At 41.7% G+C, this 16,683-nt stretch overlaps 2 protein-coding genes across 3 annotated transcripts in view; one reads left to right on the top strand and one right to left on the bottom strand.

The window, feature by feature from the left end:
• The window catches only part of LIMS2 (LIM zinc finger domain containing 2), a 28,554-nt gene extending 11,871 nt beyond the window's left edge, over positions 1-16,683 (top strand). For both annotated transcript variants that reach the window (XM_071752072.1, XM_071752070.1), the window contains 7 exons: positions 200-320; positions 8,627-8,776; positions 9,626-9,776; positions 10,799-10,891; positions 11,765-11,813; positions 11,990-12,065; positions 12,835-16,683. In XM_071752072.1, the coding sequence (XP_071608173.1) occupies positions 200-320; positions 8,627-8,776; positions 9,626-9,776; positions 10,799-10,891; positions 11,765-11,813; positions 11,990-12,065; positions 12,835-12,982 (788 nt within the window). In that variant the 3' untranslated portion in view covers positions 12,983-16,683. The remainder of the gene's footprint in view (positions 1-199; positions 321-8,626; positions 8,777-9,625; positions 9,777-10,798; positions 10,892-11,764; positions 11,814-11,989; positions 12,066-12,834) is intronic.
• On the bottom strand, positions 748-7,080 carry GPR17 (G protein-coupled receptor 17). Its single transcript, XM_071752069.1, has 2 exons — positions 6,555-7,080; positions 748-3,468 (listed from the first exon to the last, which is right to left on the bottom strand). Exon 2 carries the CDS (start codon positions 3,432-3,434, stop codon positions 2,406-2,408), a length of 1,029 nt encoding a protein of 342 aa, XP_071608170.1. The 5' UTR covers positions 3,435-3,468; positions 6,555-7,080; the 3' UTR covers positions 748-2,405.

Raw genomic sequence — 16,683 nt, 5'->3', positions numbered from 1 at the left:
TCAAGGAGCAGGAGCTCTGGGGGGGAAGCAAAGCATGATACCAGGAGGGATTTGGGGTATGCTGATTGTGGCAATAATTGGGTTGTTTTGTGAAAGTAAGACTGAAATAGTTCTTGTGGAAATAAAGTGGAAAGACAATGTAGGGTTTTGACAAGACTGTTTTCTGCATGCATCTCAAAGTCTTGCTTTTCTTTGGCAGGTGAGTTCATTATTGGGCGTGTTATCAAGGCAATGAACAACAACTGGCACCCAGAATGTTTCCGCTGTGAGCTCTGCGACGTAGCACTTGCTGACCTGGGCTTTGTGAAGAATGCTGGCAGGTAAAATAGAGCAGGAGCTCTGAAAGTTTGATTGGTGTGATACTGATACAGTGGCAAGATGTTGAGAGCGGGTTAGTGAGGTGAACATTGAGAGGTAAAGCTGGAAAAGGTACAGAAGAAGCTTTAAAGAACAACCTGTTAGGAGGTGGGAAATGGAATGAAGTGTTCTTTAGCCAGTGATATATGTAGAAAGCTAGTGGATGGGTTCTGGAAAAGGTGGGGGTTTCAAGCAAAAGGGTGACTAACAAGTGAGAAAAAGGGGCTATGTGATCCTGGGCAGGCTTTTTATCAAGGAAGCTGCTGAGCAAGAAATCAAGATATAGCAAAAGGCCAAGAGGATTACAGCAAAGTGTGTTTAACATGTCATTCCCCTGGTCTCAGGAAATCATTAATTTTATATACAGAAGTATAAAAATGACTCCCAAAAGTTGATTAATACATTTAATTAAGAAGTAAGAAGTAAAAAGCATAAAAGGGAACCTGTACACAAAACCTGTACAATGGGAAGCAAATAAAACAATCCAGCAGTTAGTAGACAGCATTGCACAATTCATAGCTAATTTCAGGTTTTCATATGCCTTGAGCAAACCTAAGAGTTTCCTAGAGTTTATATTCTCACTAACTAAATGGTGAAGGGGAGGAAAGGTTATATACTTGTACCCTGTCCAGCAGGGAGTCCTCTCAGCTGCCTCTTCTCTTCCATCCTGCCTGCCACTCTTGTGCCTTATTTTTTGGAGTTTGGTACAGCTGATTTTCTTTTGACACCTCAGCTTGTTAGAAGGGGCTGTGGTGATAGCACCTGGGGGGTATGGGGAAAGCAGTTGGGACTGATGCATTTCAAGAAAGACAAAGTATGTTTGATTTCATAATTTGTGGACCAAAGAGGTCATTCCCAAAAGCATAGAAAAAGAATATGCATGTGTATATATCTGTAAATAAAAAATATAATTCACCTGTCCCATGATTTCCTATAATATTTATCTCTGTAGCATTGAAACAATCTTCTAGTAAGTATTAGTGAAACCTCTTGTGTTCTTTTTCCTACTTCTCAGTCTACTTGGTCTTCCCTACTCTGCCTATCATTTCCAAACATACTCCACTGGACACAGAGGATAGTTAAGATAATTCCTACTTTATCTGTAGTGATGTCTTGCCAGACAGGTCACAAAAGTAGATGTAAAACACCTCAAATATAAGAATGTCTTTTGAACAAAATTTTGAGACTTTGCTTCTTCATATGCTTACTTTTCTTCAATTCTGTCATTTGTGTTACTATTTTTATGATCTGGTAAAGATGGGTGCTCTTATTCCACAAACAGCCCTTTCCATTCTGTATTTTGAGTGTTTTCAGGGTGTCTGATGTTTTGCATAGAACTATGTTGAAAATAGGCAGTACAATAAATGTTGTTGAGTCTCTGTCTGCAGCTTTGAGACAGTGACAGAGGGCAGACAGGAAAGGTAGTGAGAAGTTTAGTGCTCATCTTCAGCTCTGGATGCTGAGAAGAAGTAGAACAATTGGAACTCCTGTCTTTAGTCTGGATTGGGTGCATTGCAGCATTTTGTAGGTTTTTTCTTGCCACCATTTAGTACCATTTTTCTGTCTGCTATGTGTAAGCACTTTCAACTGGGAGACTTGATCAGGATGTGCAAGCATGCTGTTTTTTCATCAGGCAGGTCTGTCTCAGAAATGACACAGTCTACTGCTGACACAATAGGCAATTTCACATGAGGCTGTACGCATTGTGCAGAGGAAGAGTCGTTACTGAATGCTTGGGAATTAAGTGGTTTTGTTTTTCTAAATATCTTTTCAACTTGCTCCCTTCCTTTTTGCTAAGTGTTCAGCCCTCAGTTTCACATCTTGAAAATCAGCAGAACTGTACTTCTGTCTGCAGTTTCAGTAAGACCAGAATGTGTGATCTCCATTGTCAGAGTGGTTCTTGGTAATTGCAGTCCCATAAAACAACAGAACTTCCTTCTTCAGGATGAGTTTGACTCTGGGTGGACTATCTCACTATGTACTTGCACTCGTGGCTGCTTTTGGTGGAACTGAGCGTGCTTACTTGTAAGCAGTGCTGAGAGTCATGCTCACAGTTCAGATTTAGCACTTAGCGAGCTTTCATTTGTCTTGCCCTCATATGCTTGATGCAACATTACAGTCTTTTTAACACAAAAGAGATTGCACAAAGCCTCACGGAATTTCTCGGCTACAAAGAAATACATGACTGGGTCCAAGGCACCGTTTAGGCTGGTGAGGCAGGAGGTGATGCGGTTACCAAGGGCCAGAGCACGCTGGGTTTCACAGGAAGTTTTGGTCCCATTGTAATGGAGAATATAAATGTAGCGATTGATATGATAAGGTACAAAGCAAACCAGAAAGATCATCAGGACCATGATGATCATTTTGATTGCCTTTTCCTTCAGGTGTTTCTCAACTCTGTTCCCACTCTTGAGGCTATGGATAATTAGTAAGTAGCAAGTCACTGTAGTTACAAAGGGGAAGGTGAATGCCACTGCCAAGGACACGAGGGCATGACGTGATGCCTTTTCTCTGTAGAGCTGCAGACAGACAGTTGTGTTTTCCATCTCCACTGTCTGCACGCTGAGCAGCAGCGGTGCCATTGCAACCCCGACAATAACCCACAGAAAGGCACATGCCAGGTGGGCATACAGGGACCTGCGGAGCTTGATGGATTTCACAGGGTGCACGATGGCCAGGAAACGGTCCACACTGATACACATGAGGAAGTAAATGCTGGCATACATGTTGAGGTAAAAAAGGAAGCCCGTGAGTCTGCATGGGATCTCACCAAATGGCCAGTGATTACCAGAAAAATGGTACACAAGCCGGGTGGGAAGTACTAACACAAAAGACAGGTCAGCCACAGCAAGATGCATCAGGAAGATGTTGGCAGGTGTGCCTGACTTTTGGTCCCGGATAAAGAGCCAGAGAGCCAGGGCATTGCCAACAAAAGCCAGGATGAAGTCCAGAAAGTAGAAAGTGGCAAAAAGGATGTTTTCAAGGTGTGTCTCTTTGCCACATTGCTCTGATGTTTCCAAAGAGAAATTTGATTGATTTGAGCAACTGAAGCTTGAGGTATATGCTGGGCCATTCATTTTTCACCAGTTTTGAAGGAAAAAACCTTGAAACCTGAAAGAATTGAGACAGTATATTAAAAAGAAAAAAAAGCCTGGTTTTGTGAAGAAAAAAACAAACAAAAGCAAATCCTAAAAACTCACACATTGAAATCAGTGATGTTTCCTGTTTGCTAATATTGGTAATCTATACAGCAGGTCAGTCTGAGTTTTATTAAAATTCCTGTTGAAAGAAATCCCTCTAAAGAGGTAGTTAGCTGATTATGAACTTGTCTCCAGTCTCTCAGTGGAGATTAGCTGAATAACAGAGAAGTGTTATAATAACAGAGAATGTCTAAAAAATGTCTAAATATATTGTCAGCTAATGAAGAAACTGAAATGGGACTAAGAACAGAGCAGTATACTGGAAAATGTAAACAAAGGTAATTACCATCCTGTCTTTGGCTGCCATCAGTTTCAGGTGGACAGAAAATGATGACTATGCAGGACCACTTCTGTTTAGTTCACAGTTGAAGAGACAAAAGCCAACAGAAAGGAGACAATGACATTCAGAAACTGAAATTTCCTCATATGGCCACAGAGGGGATTGTCCAAATACCTTGTACATTTATGGCACAAAAAAGTTTGAGTGGGTGTGTACTCACTGCCTGCTGCCAGCTGCATGCTTCTTTATAGTGCTGGGGATGGCAACAAACTATTGCCTTCGAATTACTGAAAGTGAATGTGCAAGGAAGACTGTGTAACTCTTTTTTGCCTATAAAAATATACATGAAATCTTGCTTTCAGGTACAAAAAGAAAATTCCCTCTTGCAGTTTTACATGTGAATCTCCTGAGTTTGCAAAAGATCCTGCAATTTTTCTCCCTAGCGTTATTTTTCTCAAATATTTTTCCTTGCTGAATGGAGTCTGTTTAAATATGTATTTTTCTGTTGTGTACCAAAGGGGAAATATGATGAGACCATGTCTTTAAACAGACTGTTAATTTACAGTGGGACCTGTCACTTGATGTTTCAGCTGTGTAGCCTTTTTTGTGGCAGGCACTTTATTTAAATATGCTTTGATCTGCAAAAACTGTAATGAGATGATCTGTATGTACAGGAACGTGTCTGTGGTCGGGTGCTCTGGTGGCTGGGCCTTGCCCAACCTGTGGTTGTGACATTGCTGAGGAAGCATGTACTGGCTTGGAGTGGCTGGAGGGGCAGAAGTGAGGGTTGTCCCATGGAATGGCCAGGGATGGCTCATGATGAATTGAATCAGCTCGGGAAGCCAAGCAGTAAGACTTTCTCCCTGTTTACAGGCTAAATACTAGGGGTGTAGCATCTTGATAGGTTGAACTGATTCTATCTGAGTTGATTTCTAAGGAGGGCCTTAAGGGTTCAGATTCAGCAGTGTCAGTGCCAGACTTGGAATAGCCAAGAAGTAGACGTCAAGAGTTTTGTCCTTGCTGATGGCAGCGTTGAGTCTGTCATTGATTCCTATCTGGGCACCCTTTCACTGCAGAATGCTGTGGGGTGGAGTAGAAAGTAGAATGGCAGAGCTATCTAAAAGCCCAGTGTGTCAGTATCAGGAAAGGAGAAGCTTAGAACTAATGACAAAATTAGAATAAATTTAGTATTTTCAAATTAGTGCCTTCATAGGAGACCTGCTGTTGTTTGTTCTGTAGAGCAAGGTGAAAGGAGGTGTTTTTCATTGCCTGGTCAGAAATCACAGAAAAGGGAAGTGGGCCTCTTGATAGTTTTGCTTAGGTTTTAAATTTTAAGGGAATTTTAATGAAATTTCTTTTACAGTTCTGCTAAACTTGTGGCGTAGCACTTGGATAGCTAGGAAAAATGCTGATGTCACTAGAATTAGTAGTTGAGCTTATTTTCAGAATTGACATATTTTCAATAGAATGCTACAAATTTACAGAAGAAACAGTTCTTGGACAGTGTGTTCTGTAGAGAGTAGGGAGTGGAGAAACCCTTTGCTGTTCATTACCATTCCACTTCTAATTTGCCTGGGCTCTATCCTATCAATTTAAAATAAACATGTTTCGGTTTTAGACTTTTTTGTTAGTGCTTTAGTGCTTTTTTGTAAGCATAACAAATCAAAAAGAAAGCAAAGTCTTAGGAAGCTCACTGTACTAGTCTGTGTGAATGCTCAGAGCTAACTAGAAACCTTCCCAAAAAACACAGAATGTGTAGTTTATGCTAAGCTGTGTGGTGCAATAGGCTTTGATTCCACAGGTAGAAAACTCCTTTAGGAGTCTGGCTCATTGTCCAATAATTTCCTCCTGGGTTCCTCTCTTTTTGTGGGAATATTCAGTGATTTACGTGTTGCTAAACAGAGCACTCTTCTGAATGAGCTGTTGTCCCAGGCTTCCCAGGGGTGAGCTGTAGAGGGGATGTCATTTCTCACTTGAAATGCATGCACACGGACTGTATTTTATGCCCTGTTTTTCTTCAGCTCAGAAACAAGCATACTAGTAATTAACAAGGCTGTCAGGATAGACACAGCCTGATTAGAGCAGATGCTCTATCTAGCATTAATGAAACAATAAGTAGAATAAATATTTAGCACATCTTAAGTTAGTTACCTGGCTACTTTGGGATTTTTGTTACAATGCCCCCTGTTTTTAACTGCCCCACACATTTTAACTCTGTGTTAGGGTTTCTAGTGGACATCAGAAATTCCTGGGTTTGCTCTCAGCTAGAGCAGTTTCTGGTTTGGGATCATGCTGGGGGGTTTATGAATATGGTTGTAGTGTCTTGCCAAATGGGAGTGTCTCCTATCCTTTGCTGGAAGTACCCTTTAGGAGAAATAGTCCACTTCCAACTGAAAGTATTGTTCTGAAAAACACTCCCTGCTGAGCCTTGACCCTTCAGCTGAAATACCTGTGAGCATCCAAGCAGTGTCAGACAGCCCAAGACACACCATGCAGCTGGCACAAACGGATGTATGTAAGGTACAGAAGTTTGAAAACTTTTCTGTTTTGGAGGAGGGATGTAAAGAGTACAGTTCAAAAAATGCTGCCTGTTCTTAGATCCATCTCTATGCATCAGTCTCTGCCTGCATGTCTTTCCACCTCACCAACACCAGCTAAAACTGCCATTAGGAAAGCTCCTTCATTAATTATCCTGCTAACAGAAGTTTGTCTCTTACCTCTTTATAGTGCAGTCCTATGGCTGGTGTGTGGGGTCCCTTTGGGGAAAATCTCAAGAATTCCTTCCTTCTGATGACAGCAAACCAAACAGCAGAAACACAGGAAACAACTATAGATGATCCAAGAAGAGCACACAGTTGCAGAGCTGCTGCGGGTGGAACGGGGAGCCCCTCTATATAGTGTCCTCCTAGCTCTGATAGAACATTATCAGCTTAGTCACACAACAGAGCTGGGGAGAGGACACCCCAGCACTAAGGAGCAGTCTTAATCCCAGCTGAGCTGCTGGCACCAGGGCTGCTGCTGCTGGGACAGATAGGAATATACTGTATGAATATTCCAGTGTTCGTGGTGCTTACTGAAGGCTGCTACTGAACTCTTAGCCCTGAACACAGACTTCTTGGAGTGCCCGTATTTTTTAAGGAGGGTGGAGAGAAGCATTGTTTGAGGGAAGTCTGGTATTAATAGACACAACAGGACATTTCAGAATGGGATCATTCCGTAATGGTGGGAGCTGGGAGGAGGAGAGGGAGTGGGGCGGCTGCTATGGTAACAGCTTAGCCCGTCTAGAGCTTCCCTTGCTTGCAATAGAGGAGGGTCTATGGGACAGCAGAGAGGGTTTGTGAGAGGGGAGGGCTTGATAATGGTTTATCAGTGCAAAAGGCTGAAGGCATCTTATTCAGCTGAATGAGAGGGGTCTCTTTCAGGACACTTGCTTCAGGGTCCCTATGTCCTGCCCTGTATAATTACTCTGCATTTGATGGTGCTGAATAAAATTGATGCCTTTATGCTGAGATGAGCACAGCTGCATGTTTCCTTATAATGGGGTGCTGTCTGCTTTTTCTGGACTCCGTCTGGGCAGACGGTAGTTCCAGCCCTGCAGAGAGACACTTGCTGACAGGAGGACTCAGATTTGGAGAGAATAATAATGATACTTAGCGCTTAGACAGGCGCCTGCCAGCTGAGGGTCATAAATGTTTGAGGTCTCAGAACAGCATCTGTGTTGTATTCGTACCCTTAGATCTATAAAATGGGCATAACTGATTCATCACAACAGAATTTTGAAAGGGGCCCTTCAAAGAACCCTCTACTTCAGTCATAAATCTACCCTTTCCATTTGAGCTCGTCCTTTTGTCTGATGTCTTTTGAGAATGACCTGTAAATCTCAACAAATATTTCACAGAATGATATAGTGAAAGGAATTAACCAGGCTTTTCTGTTCTGTGACGAAGAAACCAACAGAATTCATTCCTCTGTCATTTGCATTTTTATCATAAATTCTTCCCACCCCAAAGCATTGTGGCTGGAGGGTTAGCCAACAGTCAAGTACACTGAACAGTTTCTCCTCAGAGCTTCTAAATACTGGGGTAAAATGGGTTGATTCCATCAGCCTTTACAGAAGTTTTTATGCCCAGGCTTTTCTACTAGCAGTTTGGCATATCTACCTGTGCAGGACTGTACTTGTAATATGATCTAGAGCATGTGATAGCAACATGGTTGCATTTAACCACATAAAATTGGAAAATTGCTCAGTTCTTTATTTTCTGTACCTTAGGACTAAAAGGAATTTTTAGACCTGGTATTCAATGGTCTTTTGTTTGTCCTAGCTAGTGAAGACTGAGGAATCCAGCCATGGTAAAGGCATTCCAGCAATGTGCTTTGGTTGAATATTTATTATTCTCTCTTCTCAATGCCCTTCCAGTGCTGTTATGCCTCTAATATGGCTGGTTCTCATGGTTAGTCATAAAGGGAGGATGTGTTCCTACCTTTCCTTGTCCATGTCTTAGAAAGGATCTAGAAAAACTGGAAAGGATACCTAGAAGAATGACAGGGTGATATCCCTGCTAGGATATGAATCTGTGAACACCTGAAAGAGTATTCTAAGGAAATACAACTGCTCTAGCTAGCAACATGCTCTTTTCTGTGCAGCTGGTGTGAAAGACAGTAGACTGAACTAAATTATATTTAGTCTGATCTGGAAAGACACTTCTTCTGTTATGTTAAGTATGGACTGTAGGTCTCTTCAGGAGAAAGAATTTCTGAGGGTTTTGTTTTCTTTACTTTGTTCAACCAGGCATCTGTGCAGGCCATGCCATAACCGTGAAAAAGCCAAGGGACTGGGCAAGTACATCTGCCAGAAGTGCCACTTGATAATCGATGAGCAGCCTCTGATGTTTAGGAATGATTCCTACCATCCGGATCACTTCAACTGCACCCACTGTGGGTATGTTCTCGTATTCTAAACTCTGACAAAACAAGGAGAGAGGCAAACAGTACAGTCAACACTGCAGTCCATCCCAAGGCCTAAACTTTTCTGCTATCACATTGTGGAACAAACAGAAATAGTGCGAGGAGAAACTGGAAGACATTTGGAAAGCCTACAGGAACTCAAGTTTTATTTTGCCATTCAACATTCCTAAATTTGAATGACACTATTTTATACTGAAAATGAAAGTAGTTCCTTGGTATGAACTTAACTGAAAGGCTGTGTGCAGACTACAGTAACAGTGTTATCCAAAGATAGCTGTTGCCAGGCTCTTAAAAATAGTTCCACTTGACATTCCTGGATAGGAAGGAAGGATGAGTTGGTGAGCTGTGTCAGCCTGGCACAGTCAGTTACCATGCTGATACCTGTCTGACCTGAATTACTTACCAGGAAGGCAGTGGAACTGGAGCACAGCACTGCCTCAGAAGGAGTAACCTAGCTGACAAAGAAAGTAAATGTTTCAGTGCTGAGCACTGTTGGGATGACCCTTGTGCCTGAGCTGTCCCCTTCCAAGATAGCATTAGTCTTTGCATGGCACTGCATTGTCCCATGTAAGTCCACCTCTAATTTCTGCCAGAGTGTCTAGCTGAAGACGTGATATTCCATGTGTCTTCTCTTGTTTGGTAAACTGAGAATGCAGTTTTAGAAAGATAAGTTGACAGTAGCTGTATTTCAGTAGCTTAATTTAATGTCCCTGCATGAACATTGCCAAAGTATGTTAACTTCCCAGTTCCATCTTCCAAAACTTCTTCCAAAACAAGAGCTTCACTTGGCATTTTTACTTCAGGGACGTGCTTGTGTTTTTAGGAAGGAGCTGACTGCTGAGGCCCGGGAGCTGAAGGGAGAGCTCTATTGCCTGCCCTGCCATGACAAGATGGGGATCCCCATCTGTGGAGCGTGCCGCAGGCCCATCGAGGGGCGAGTGGTCAATGCCTTGGGAAAGCAGTGGCACGTGGAGGTAAAGCTGTGCTGACTCTGGAACTTCAGAGAAAAAATGTTGGCTTCATGTTTCAGATTGTCTCCACCTTATGTGCATGAATGGTTGCAGGAAGTTCATCAGGGTTGCCCGAGCCAGCTGTGCTTTCACAGCGCTACCACCTGAATTCTAAAATGATGGGGCTGCATTTTAAAGACTCTTGCACAATGTGGTTCACTGAGCAGCATTTACTTACTAATGAATTTACATATTTACTGTGATGTACTTACATAAATCCTCTCTAACTCTGGTTAACAGTTCATCACTGTTGTAATGCAGAAAGAGCCAGTGCAATTCTAGCTTTTTAAGCCTTTTCATCTCATTGTTTTCATAACTTTCATCTGAGTCATCTGAGCTTGCTCTGAAGTTTTTAGTGATCTATGTTTTCAGTGATTTAAGTCTCCTTGGGCTTGAACTGAGAGAGCTGATGCTGCTTATTTGGAGTGCATTCATACCAGCAATGTCTTATGTTCCTGTTTCTCTTCTCTGAGACGAGCAAGATAATAGTCCTCAAGTCTGCCAGCATATACACAAGATGATTACCCTTTCAGCAGGTTTCTAATTCTCTGCCCAATTCTACTTATCTTTAATACAATTCTTAATTACCATAGCAGACTAATATTTATTTTTGGCAGACTAAAATATTTTCTTTTACTTTCATAAAGATATAAATTTAGGTTAGGTATTAGGAAGAAATAATTTCCTGTGAGAGTGGTGAGACCCTTGCACAGGTTGCCCAGAGAAGCTGTGGCTGCCCCATCTCTGGAAGTGTTCAAGGGCAGGTTGGATGGGGCTTGGAGCAACCTGGTCTGGAGGGAGGTGTCCCTCCCCCATGCAGGGGGCTTAGAACTGTATGGTCTTTAGGAACACTTCCCACCCAAACCACTCTGGAACTCTGTGATTAAGTATCTCATATTGAGCCATGATTTGTAGCCATGCAAGATTTTCCCTGGTGATGGAAAAGTTACTTTCTCTTCAACTGAATACCTTCTTTTATTTTACAGCATTTTGTTTGTGCCAAATGTGAGAAGCCATTCTTGGGGCACAGGCACTATGAGAAAAAAGGACTGGCTTATTGTGAAACTCACTATAACCAGGTAGATTCTGCCATCTATACTGTAGGTACTTGCTCTGACTGGCAAATTTCTTTTTGCATTTTATGTATGCAAAGCTGTGCAGATTTTGGATAACGTGAATTTGTAGAGGCAATGCAATATTAAGAAATTCGTGAGATTTAAAAAAAAATTTTTTTTCTTGGTAGGTGTGAAAAGTGATGCTGAGAATAGAATAGAAATATCATGGGGATAGTGATTTTTCTTTGTGCTGCTGACAGAAAAAAAAAAAAAAAAGCAGACCATGGGTTGTCATTAAAATTCCTGTAATTCTACTCCAAAATTATTTGTGTGGACTTCTTTGATAATTGCTTGGTTCTATAAGGGTTGTGCTGTCTAAAGCATAAGAAAAGAATGTTTCAAAAGCCAATCAAAACCTATTTTTCTGTATGACTTTTCTTAACAGCTATGAGCTTGGGGTTTTTTTCTGTCAGATACATTAGTCTGTTTCTCTGGTAAGAGAGAAGTGTTGCTGTTTTGAAAGTAGATCTAGGTTTTATCGTGGTGTTATATCTAAGCATCAGGAGATGTTTGTCTACAGTAAGCATCATACTCTACCAATCCTCTTTTCTCCAGAGTTCCACATGTGCAGGGCTTCAAGGTCACGTAACAGTGGTAGAGTGTGAGGCATCAACAAAAAAGGTTTTGTAGTATTTAGTGGTATGAGATCCAAGGGAACATGGACCATTTGGCAAGTGTATGAGAAGTTATTCAGAAGATCTAAATTGGTATATTTGGGGCTACTGCAAAGTCTGCGAATTGTTTGAATCTTTAGGTCTAGTGTTCATGCCAGCTGTGTAATTTGGGGAGCATGAGTAGTCAGTAACATGAGTTCCTGTTGTTTCTTTTGCTGTGCAGCTCTTTGGAGATGTCTGCTACAACTGCAGCCATGTGATCGAGGGAGATGGTAAGAAAGATTTCCTCTCTTCGTGTTCTGGGTTGCTGTCCTTGCTCCATTTTTCTAGTGCAGCTGTTGCAGCCCCACACTTGCAAGACACCAATGTTTCTTTTCACATCTGGCCTCATTTGAATTTGGATACAAATCCGTCAGTTTCCTCTTATTTTGTGCTTTTGCTTTTGCAGTGGTATCAGCCCTTAACAAGGCGTGGTGTGTGAATTGTTTCTCCTGCTCCACCTGCAACATCAAGCTTACACTGAAGTAAGTCAGTGTTTATATTTTGGACCATATGAGGGATTTGTCATCAAGGCAGGTTTTGGGCTTGGGAGAACCATCAGCCAGAGCTTCTCTGAGGGGCAGAATACCTTTTCTCTGTGGAGCATGTGCACCAAAAGTCAGCTGGGATTCAGCATCCACTCATTTGTTGTCCTTTATGAATCTGTACTCTAAGAAAGCTGGGTAAGCACAGTGCAGAGGAAAGGCTCTAAACTTCAGTAACTGCCTGTCCTGAAGTACATGCAGCCTCCACCCCTCCTTAGTCTGGATGCTTCCCTCAATGACAGCATTTGACATTGTGTAGATTACTTTGAAAGAAAATATTATGCTAGTTACCTCAAAATGTAGGCGAGGCACAGAAAGCAAAGCAGTCCTACATTTTCCTTTCTCACGTTCAGGCTCTTGTCCTTCTGTGCTAGGTTGCCCCCCACTGGCCTCTTATAGGAAGGAACTAGAATTCATCCTGAGGAAGACCTTTGAAGTGGCACTGCCATTCTACAATAACATTATTATTATAGATGGTTACATACAAATACATAGCAAAATCTTCTCTTTATTTAAATAGCAATACTGAAGAACCTAGTGCTCCAGTCAGAACCCAATCTCTGTACCTACATGAGCAGATGAGGAAGGAAGTTGTTTTACACATGCAGAAGAACACAAACAGCAGCATTTAGATGCACGAAGACCTGATTTAGTGAAGCATGTATTTTGCAAATACCATTTTGATAGCCCACTCTTCTTTCTGTTAAAGGAATAAGTTCGTGGAGTTTGACATGAAGCCTGTATGCAAGAAGTGCTACGAGAAATTCCCCCTGGAGCTTAAGAAACGCCTGAAGAAGTTGTCAGAGCTGGCATCCAAGAAGGCACATCCCAAAGCTCTGGATTTAAACTCTGCTTAAACGGGTCTGGCAGTCAACAAATGCACTCTTACAGTCATGAGCTGCTGCTCACAGCAGCTGTTGATTACAGAGGCAATTACTAACAAGTGAAGCCAAAGATCAGTAATACCTTTCCCTGCTTCTGGTAATGTTGCTTGCATCTTGACTATCCCTTTTCTCAAGCAATTGTCTGTTAACACTGGCAGAAAGAAGAACGTGATTACTGCTTGGACAGTTCACAAGCTGGTTATTAATCTGCTAACAACTTATTCTGCCTTTGTAGAATTTTGCACAATCTTTCCTTCCTCAGTTGAATTGTAGCTCTTTCTCCATTCCTCTATAATTTAAGGAAACTGAGAACAGTGGTTGAGTGTAGGACTGGAAGAAATGCATGATTTGCTCTCTTTCAGTTTAAGTATAAAAATTTCTTATCCTGGGTGAAGACCTTTTTTTTTTTTTGTTTTTTTTTTTTTTTAATATGCTGGCAAATATTCTGAAAGCTGACACTCTTTTCTACATCCAGAATGTTCTGGTCTTTCTCCAGATTCCTACTGAGCATATATGGATGCTGTACAATCCTTCTGGTTTGCCAAGTTTACTGGGAAAGCCCAAGAGCCAGCTGTTATGGCATTTGCACTGCCTGCTTGTTGGGCTCAAAACTAATGTTAAGAAAGATGAAGAAGTTTGCTTTGCTGCTTCCTTGGTCAGTAGTAAGGAGATTTCCATTGCCAAGGCAATTTCAGATTCTTCAGAATAGTTGGACTCTCCTTAAGGAGGAGGTGGCTACAGGAAATAAAAGGGTTTGTTAGAAACTGACACTATTTTCTCAGTTTGTTCTCTACTACTACATGGGTAGTAGGGTTCTGGGTGTCAACACGAATCATGTCCTATCCACTGGCATAGTTTTCTTGAGGCAGAGTCACTGGAGCCTTGGTTATGCATTTGCAAGATGAAATCCAATTGATAAAATGGTACCAGTTTAAGTGCTTCTGTTTCAAGTCCAGTCCTCACTTTGTATGCATGATGAGTATTCACTTGTGGGTCATGCTCCAGAAAGCCTAAATACATGAAAAAGTTTCTAAGATTTACAGTTTGTAGCAACTATGGTTTTATACAGAAAAAAAAAAACAACCCAGGAAGTATTTTTCTTAAAATCTTCAGCTTCCCATCACCTTTCTTCTTAAAAACTGAGTAGACCTAAAGACAGGACCTCAGGGGTGAATCTGTGCATCTTACGCATATAGTTCTGCTCTGCAGTTTTGCCTGTCACTGGTGAAATTTCACTGGTCCTGCTGTAACTGTTAGTACAACCCAAGGTGCTGAGAAATGTACTGGCTTTGAACATTCCCAATATTTCTTTATGGGTGAGGCATCAGCTGTGCTGTTCCTGGGTCCACTTGTGTCTTGTATAATGACAGTGAGCTTCCGAGACCTCTGGGGGTGTCCCCCATGATGTCGTCTGCTGAAACAGGCAGCCTGAAAATCCCTTTCCATGAATAGCTGGAGACCTTGTCTGCCCTTTTGAGAGGTGGCAGGATGGAAGGCACTGGAAGACTTCTGTCCCTTGCCTAATTAAAAAAAAAAGTGTATAGTTTAGTAGATCAAATGAATACAGCAGCTGGGCCTGGGCACAACCCTGCAGCCCCGGGTGAACTACCTAGCAAGAAGTTAAAGCCTTCCCACTTCTTGGATGTGTGAGCAGCAGCTGGACTGGGGCAAAAATCTACCTGAAAATTGTCCTGGCTGGCAATAGGCCTTGCTCAGCTCTGAAGCCTTGATGGCTGTTAATGCACTCACTGTTACCCATGAGAGCTGCACACCCAGTGTCACAGCAGTGCTGGGACATCCCAACTAATCGTATGCAGGTGAGAGTCCCCTCAAGACCATCTCTTAGGTTCTCACTGGCTTTGCTCACTCAATTTCCTTCAGCTGTTTTGCTTTTTGCTGCTCTAAGTTACCATAAATGTTCAGCTGTTGTGTGCTGCAACACTGCTGAAGTCTCAGGCTTTACCTTCAACAGAACTCTTCCATCCTCTTCTAACAGATATGCACTGTAGATTACTGTGGTAGTACCTACTTTTGTCACTGCTTTAGGAGAACATGTGGCCACTGCAAAGAACAATCTTGTATGCTTATTCGTTGACATTTTTTTTCACAGCATAAATCACAAGCACCACTGATCTAGGTGCAGTTTGGTATGTTATGTGGCTTCTTCTCAGCACAGAGCATTCAGGTCTGTTCCTATACTCTTGGTCCGCAGGCCTCTTGCTAATACTAAATCAAAGCACCTGTGTCTGGGAAGATGCAGCCACACAGCTCCAGGTAAATATGGAGAGGCTGTGTAACTAGCAGGCAGTAGGTAATATTCTTTCTGTAGCCACTCTCAAGTGCAGCAATGGAAAATGCATGTATGGAGAAGTGAATGGAATTACTTTTGTACTTGTGGAAGTGGAGATTTAGTGTGTGCTCTCACTTGGCTTCATGTTTCAAGTCTGGTAGACCTAGCAGGCTGCACTGTTCAAAGGACAGAATTCTCCTTGGTAAGGTGTTCAGTTCTTTTAAGATTTGGATTCTGGCCTTATGTTCACAGCATTTCCTAAAATTAGTGGGCGGAAAAAAATCATCAGTAATCCCTGATTTCTGTATTATCAGAGGGTGATGTTCTCCTGGTATCTCTTAATTTTTTCATTTTTCAGAACTATTTTTCTCATGCTCCTGCTGCCCATAGTTTGCAATGTGCAGAGTTACAGCAGTGAGTATTACTGGCATGGTTTTTGTGGGACAGTGGAATAGAAGGAGTAGGAGAGACAACTATAAATATTTTGAATAAATTAATCTTCCTCTACCTTTTTGAGTCTACTTTTTAAGAACTGCCAACTTAAGAATTCCCTTTAGTGTATTGATAGGCTGACAGGTTGTTCTGTGGGGGGTTTTTTAGTTGGTTTTGTTTGTTTGTTTGTTTTATAAAGGCAAGGTCTTGGTCAGAAATAATCTGCATGCTTTTTTACATTGCTGTAAACAGACATCCCGGCCAAATTCATCTGAGGTATCACACCAATGGACAGCATAGAATTTTATCAAGGCAGAACTTGGCTCAGAAGTCAGCACTTACTAAATGCTGTTGTCTCATTCTATACATTTTTAGTTTACATTCATACTTATATATACTAAATTAAAATCACTAACATTCACTGAATACACTTGAAAATGGTTTTGCTTTTAGAAACCATAGTATGTGAAGCGTGTTTGTATTCAAAGGGTATGTTAATCACTCACAGTCTTTCTTTATGGCAAACTAATCTGCTCTTGAGGTTTGCATCCTGGTCTACATTTTTGCAGCAGCTGGTGCAGTGCAGGGAAATGTTCAGCCTCCTGTTGAGAGAGATTTGAGATCCTCTGTGTTTTGTATTAGATGATGTGACTGATGCTTTTTAAAAAATGTGGTTGGTTGATGAAGGAATAGATTGCAGGCAAACATGTACTAAATGTGGTTGTAAAGCACTAGTAAGTGCTGAGGATGGTCTGGACTCAGAATCAGCAGCTATTTGCCTTGGTTCAGGCCTTGATGAGCAGTGTGGATCCTGCACCATGTGGAGCTCTCCTTTTATCACACATTGCTTGTGCTGTCTAACCGAAGCGTGATTTTGGATTAAAATGTTGTAATACTGTACTCTTTTATGTTCCTGAAATAAAGTTAACTACACTAAATGTTTACACCTTCA

The sequence above is a fragment of the Heliangelus exortis genome, chromosome 9, assembly GCF_036169615.1.
Source record: "Heliangelus exortis chromosome 9, bHelExo1.hap1, whole genome shotgun sequence".
NCBI lineage: Eukaryota > Metazoa > Chordata > Aves > Apodiformes > Trochilidae > Heliangelus > Heliangelus exortis.
The sequence above is the reverse complement of the archived record's forward strand: the minus strand, read 5'-3'. Positions and strand labels throughout refer to the sequence as shown.

Coding starts and splice junctions, on each gene's coding strand:
- GPR17 (XM_071752069.1), bottom strand. CDS start 3,434: ATGAATGGCCCAGCATATACCTCAAGCTTCAGTTGCTCAAATCAATCA.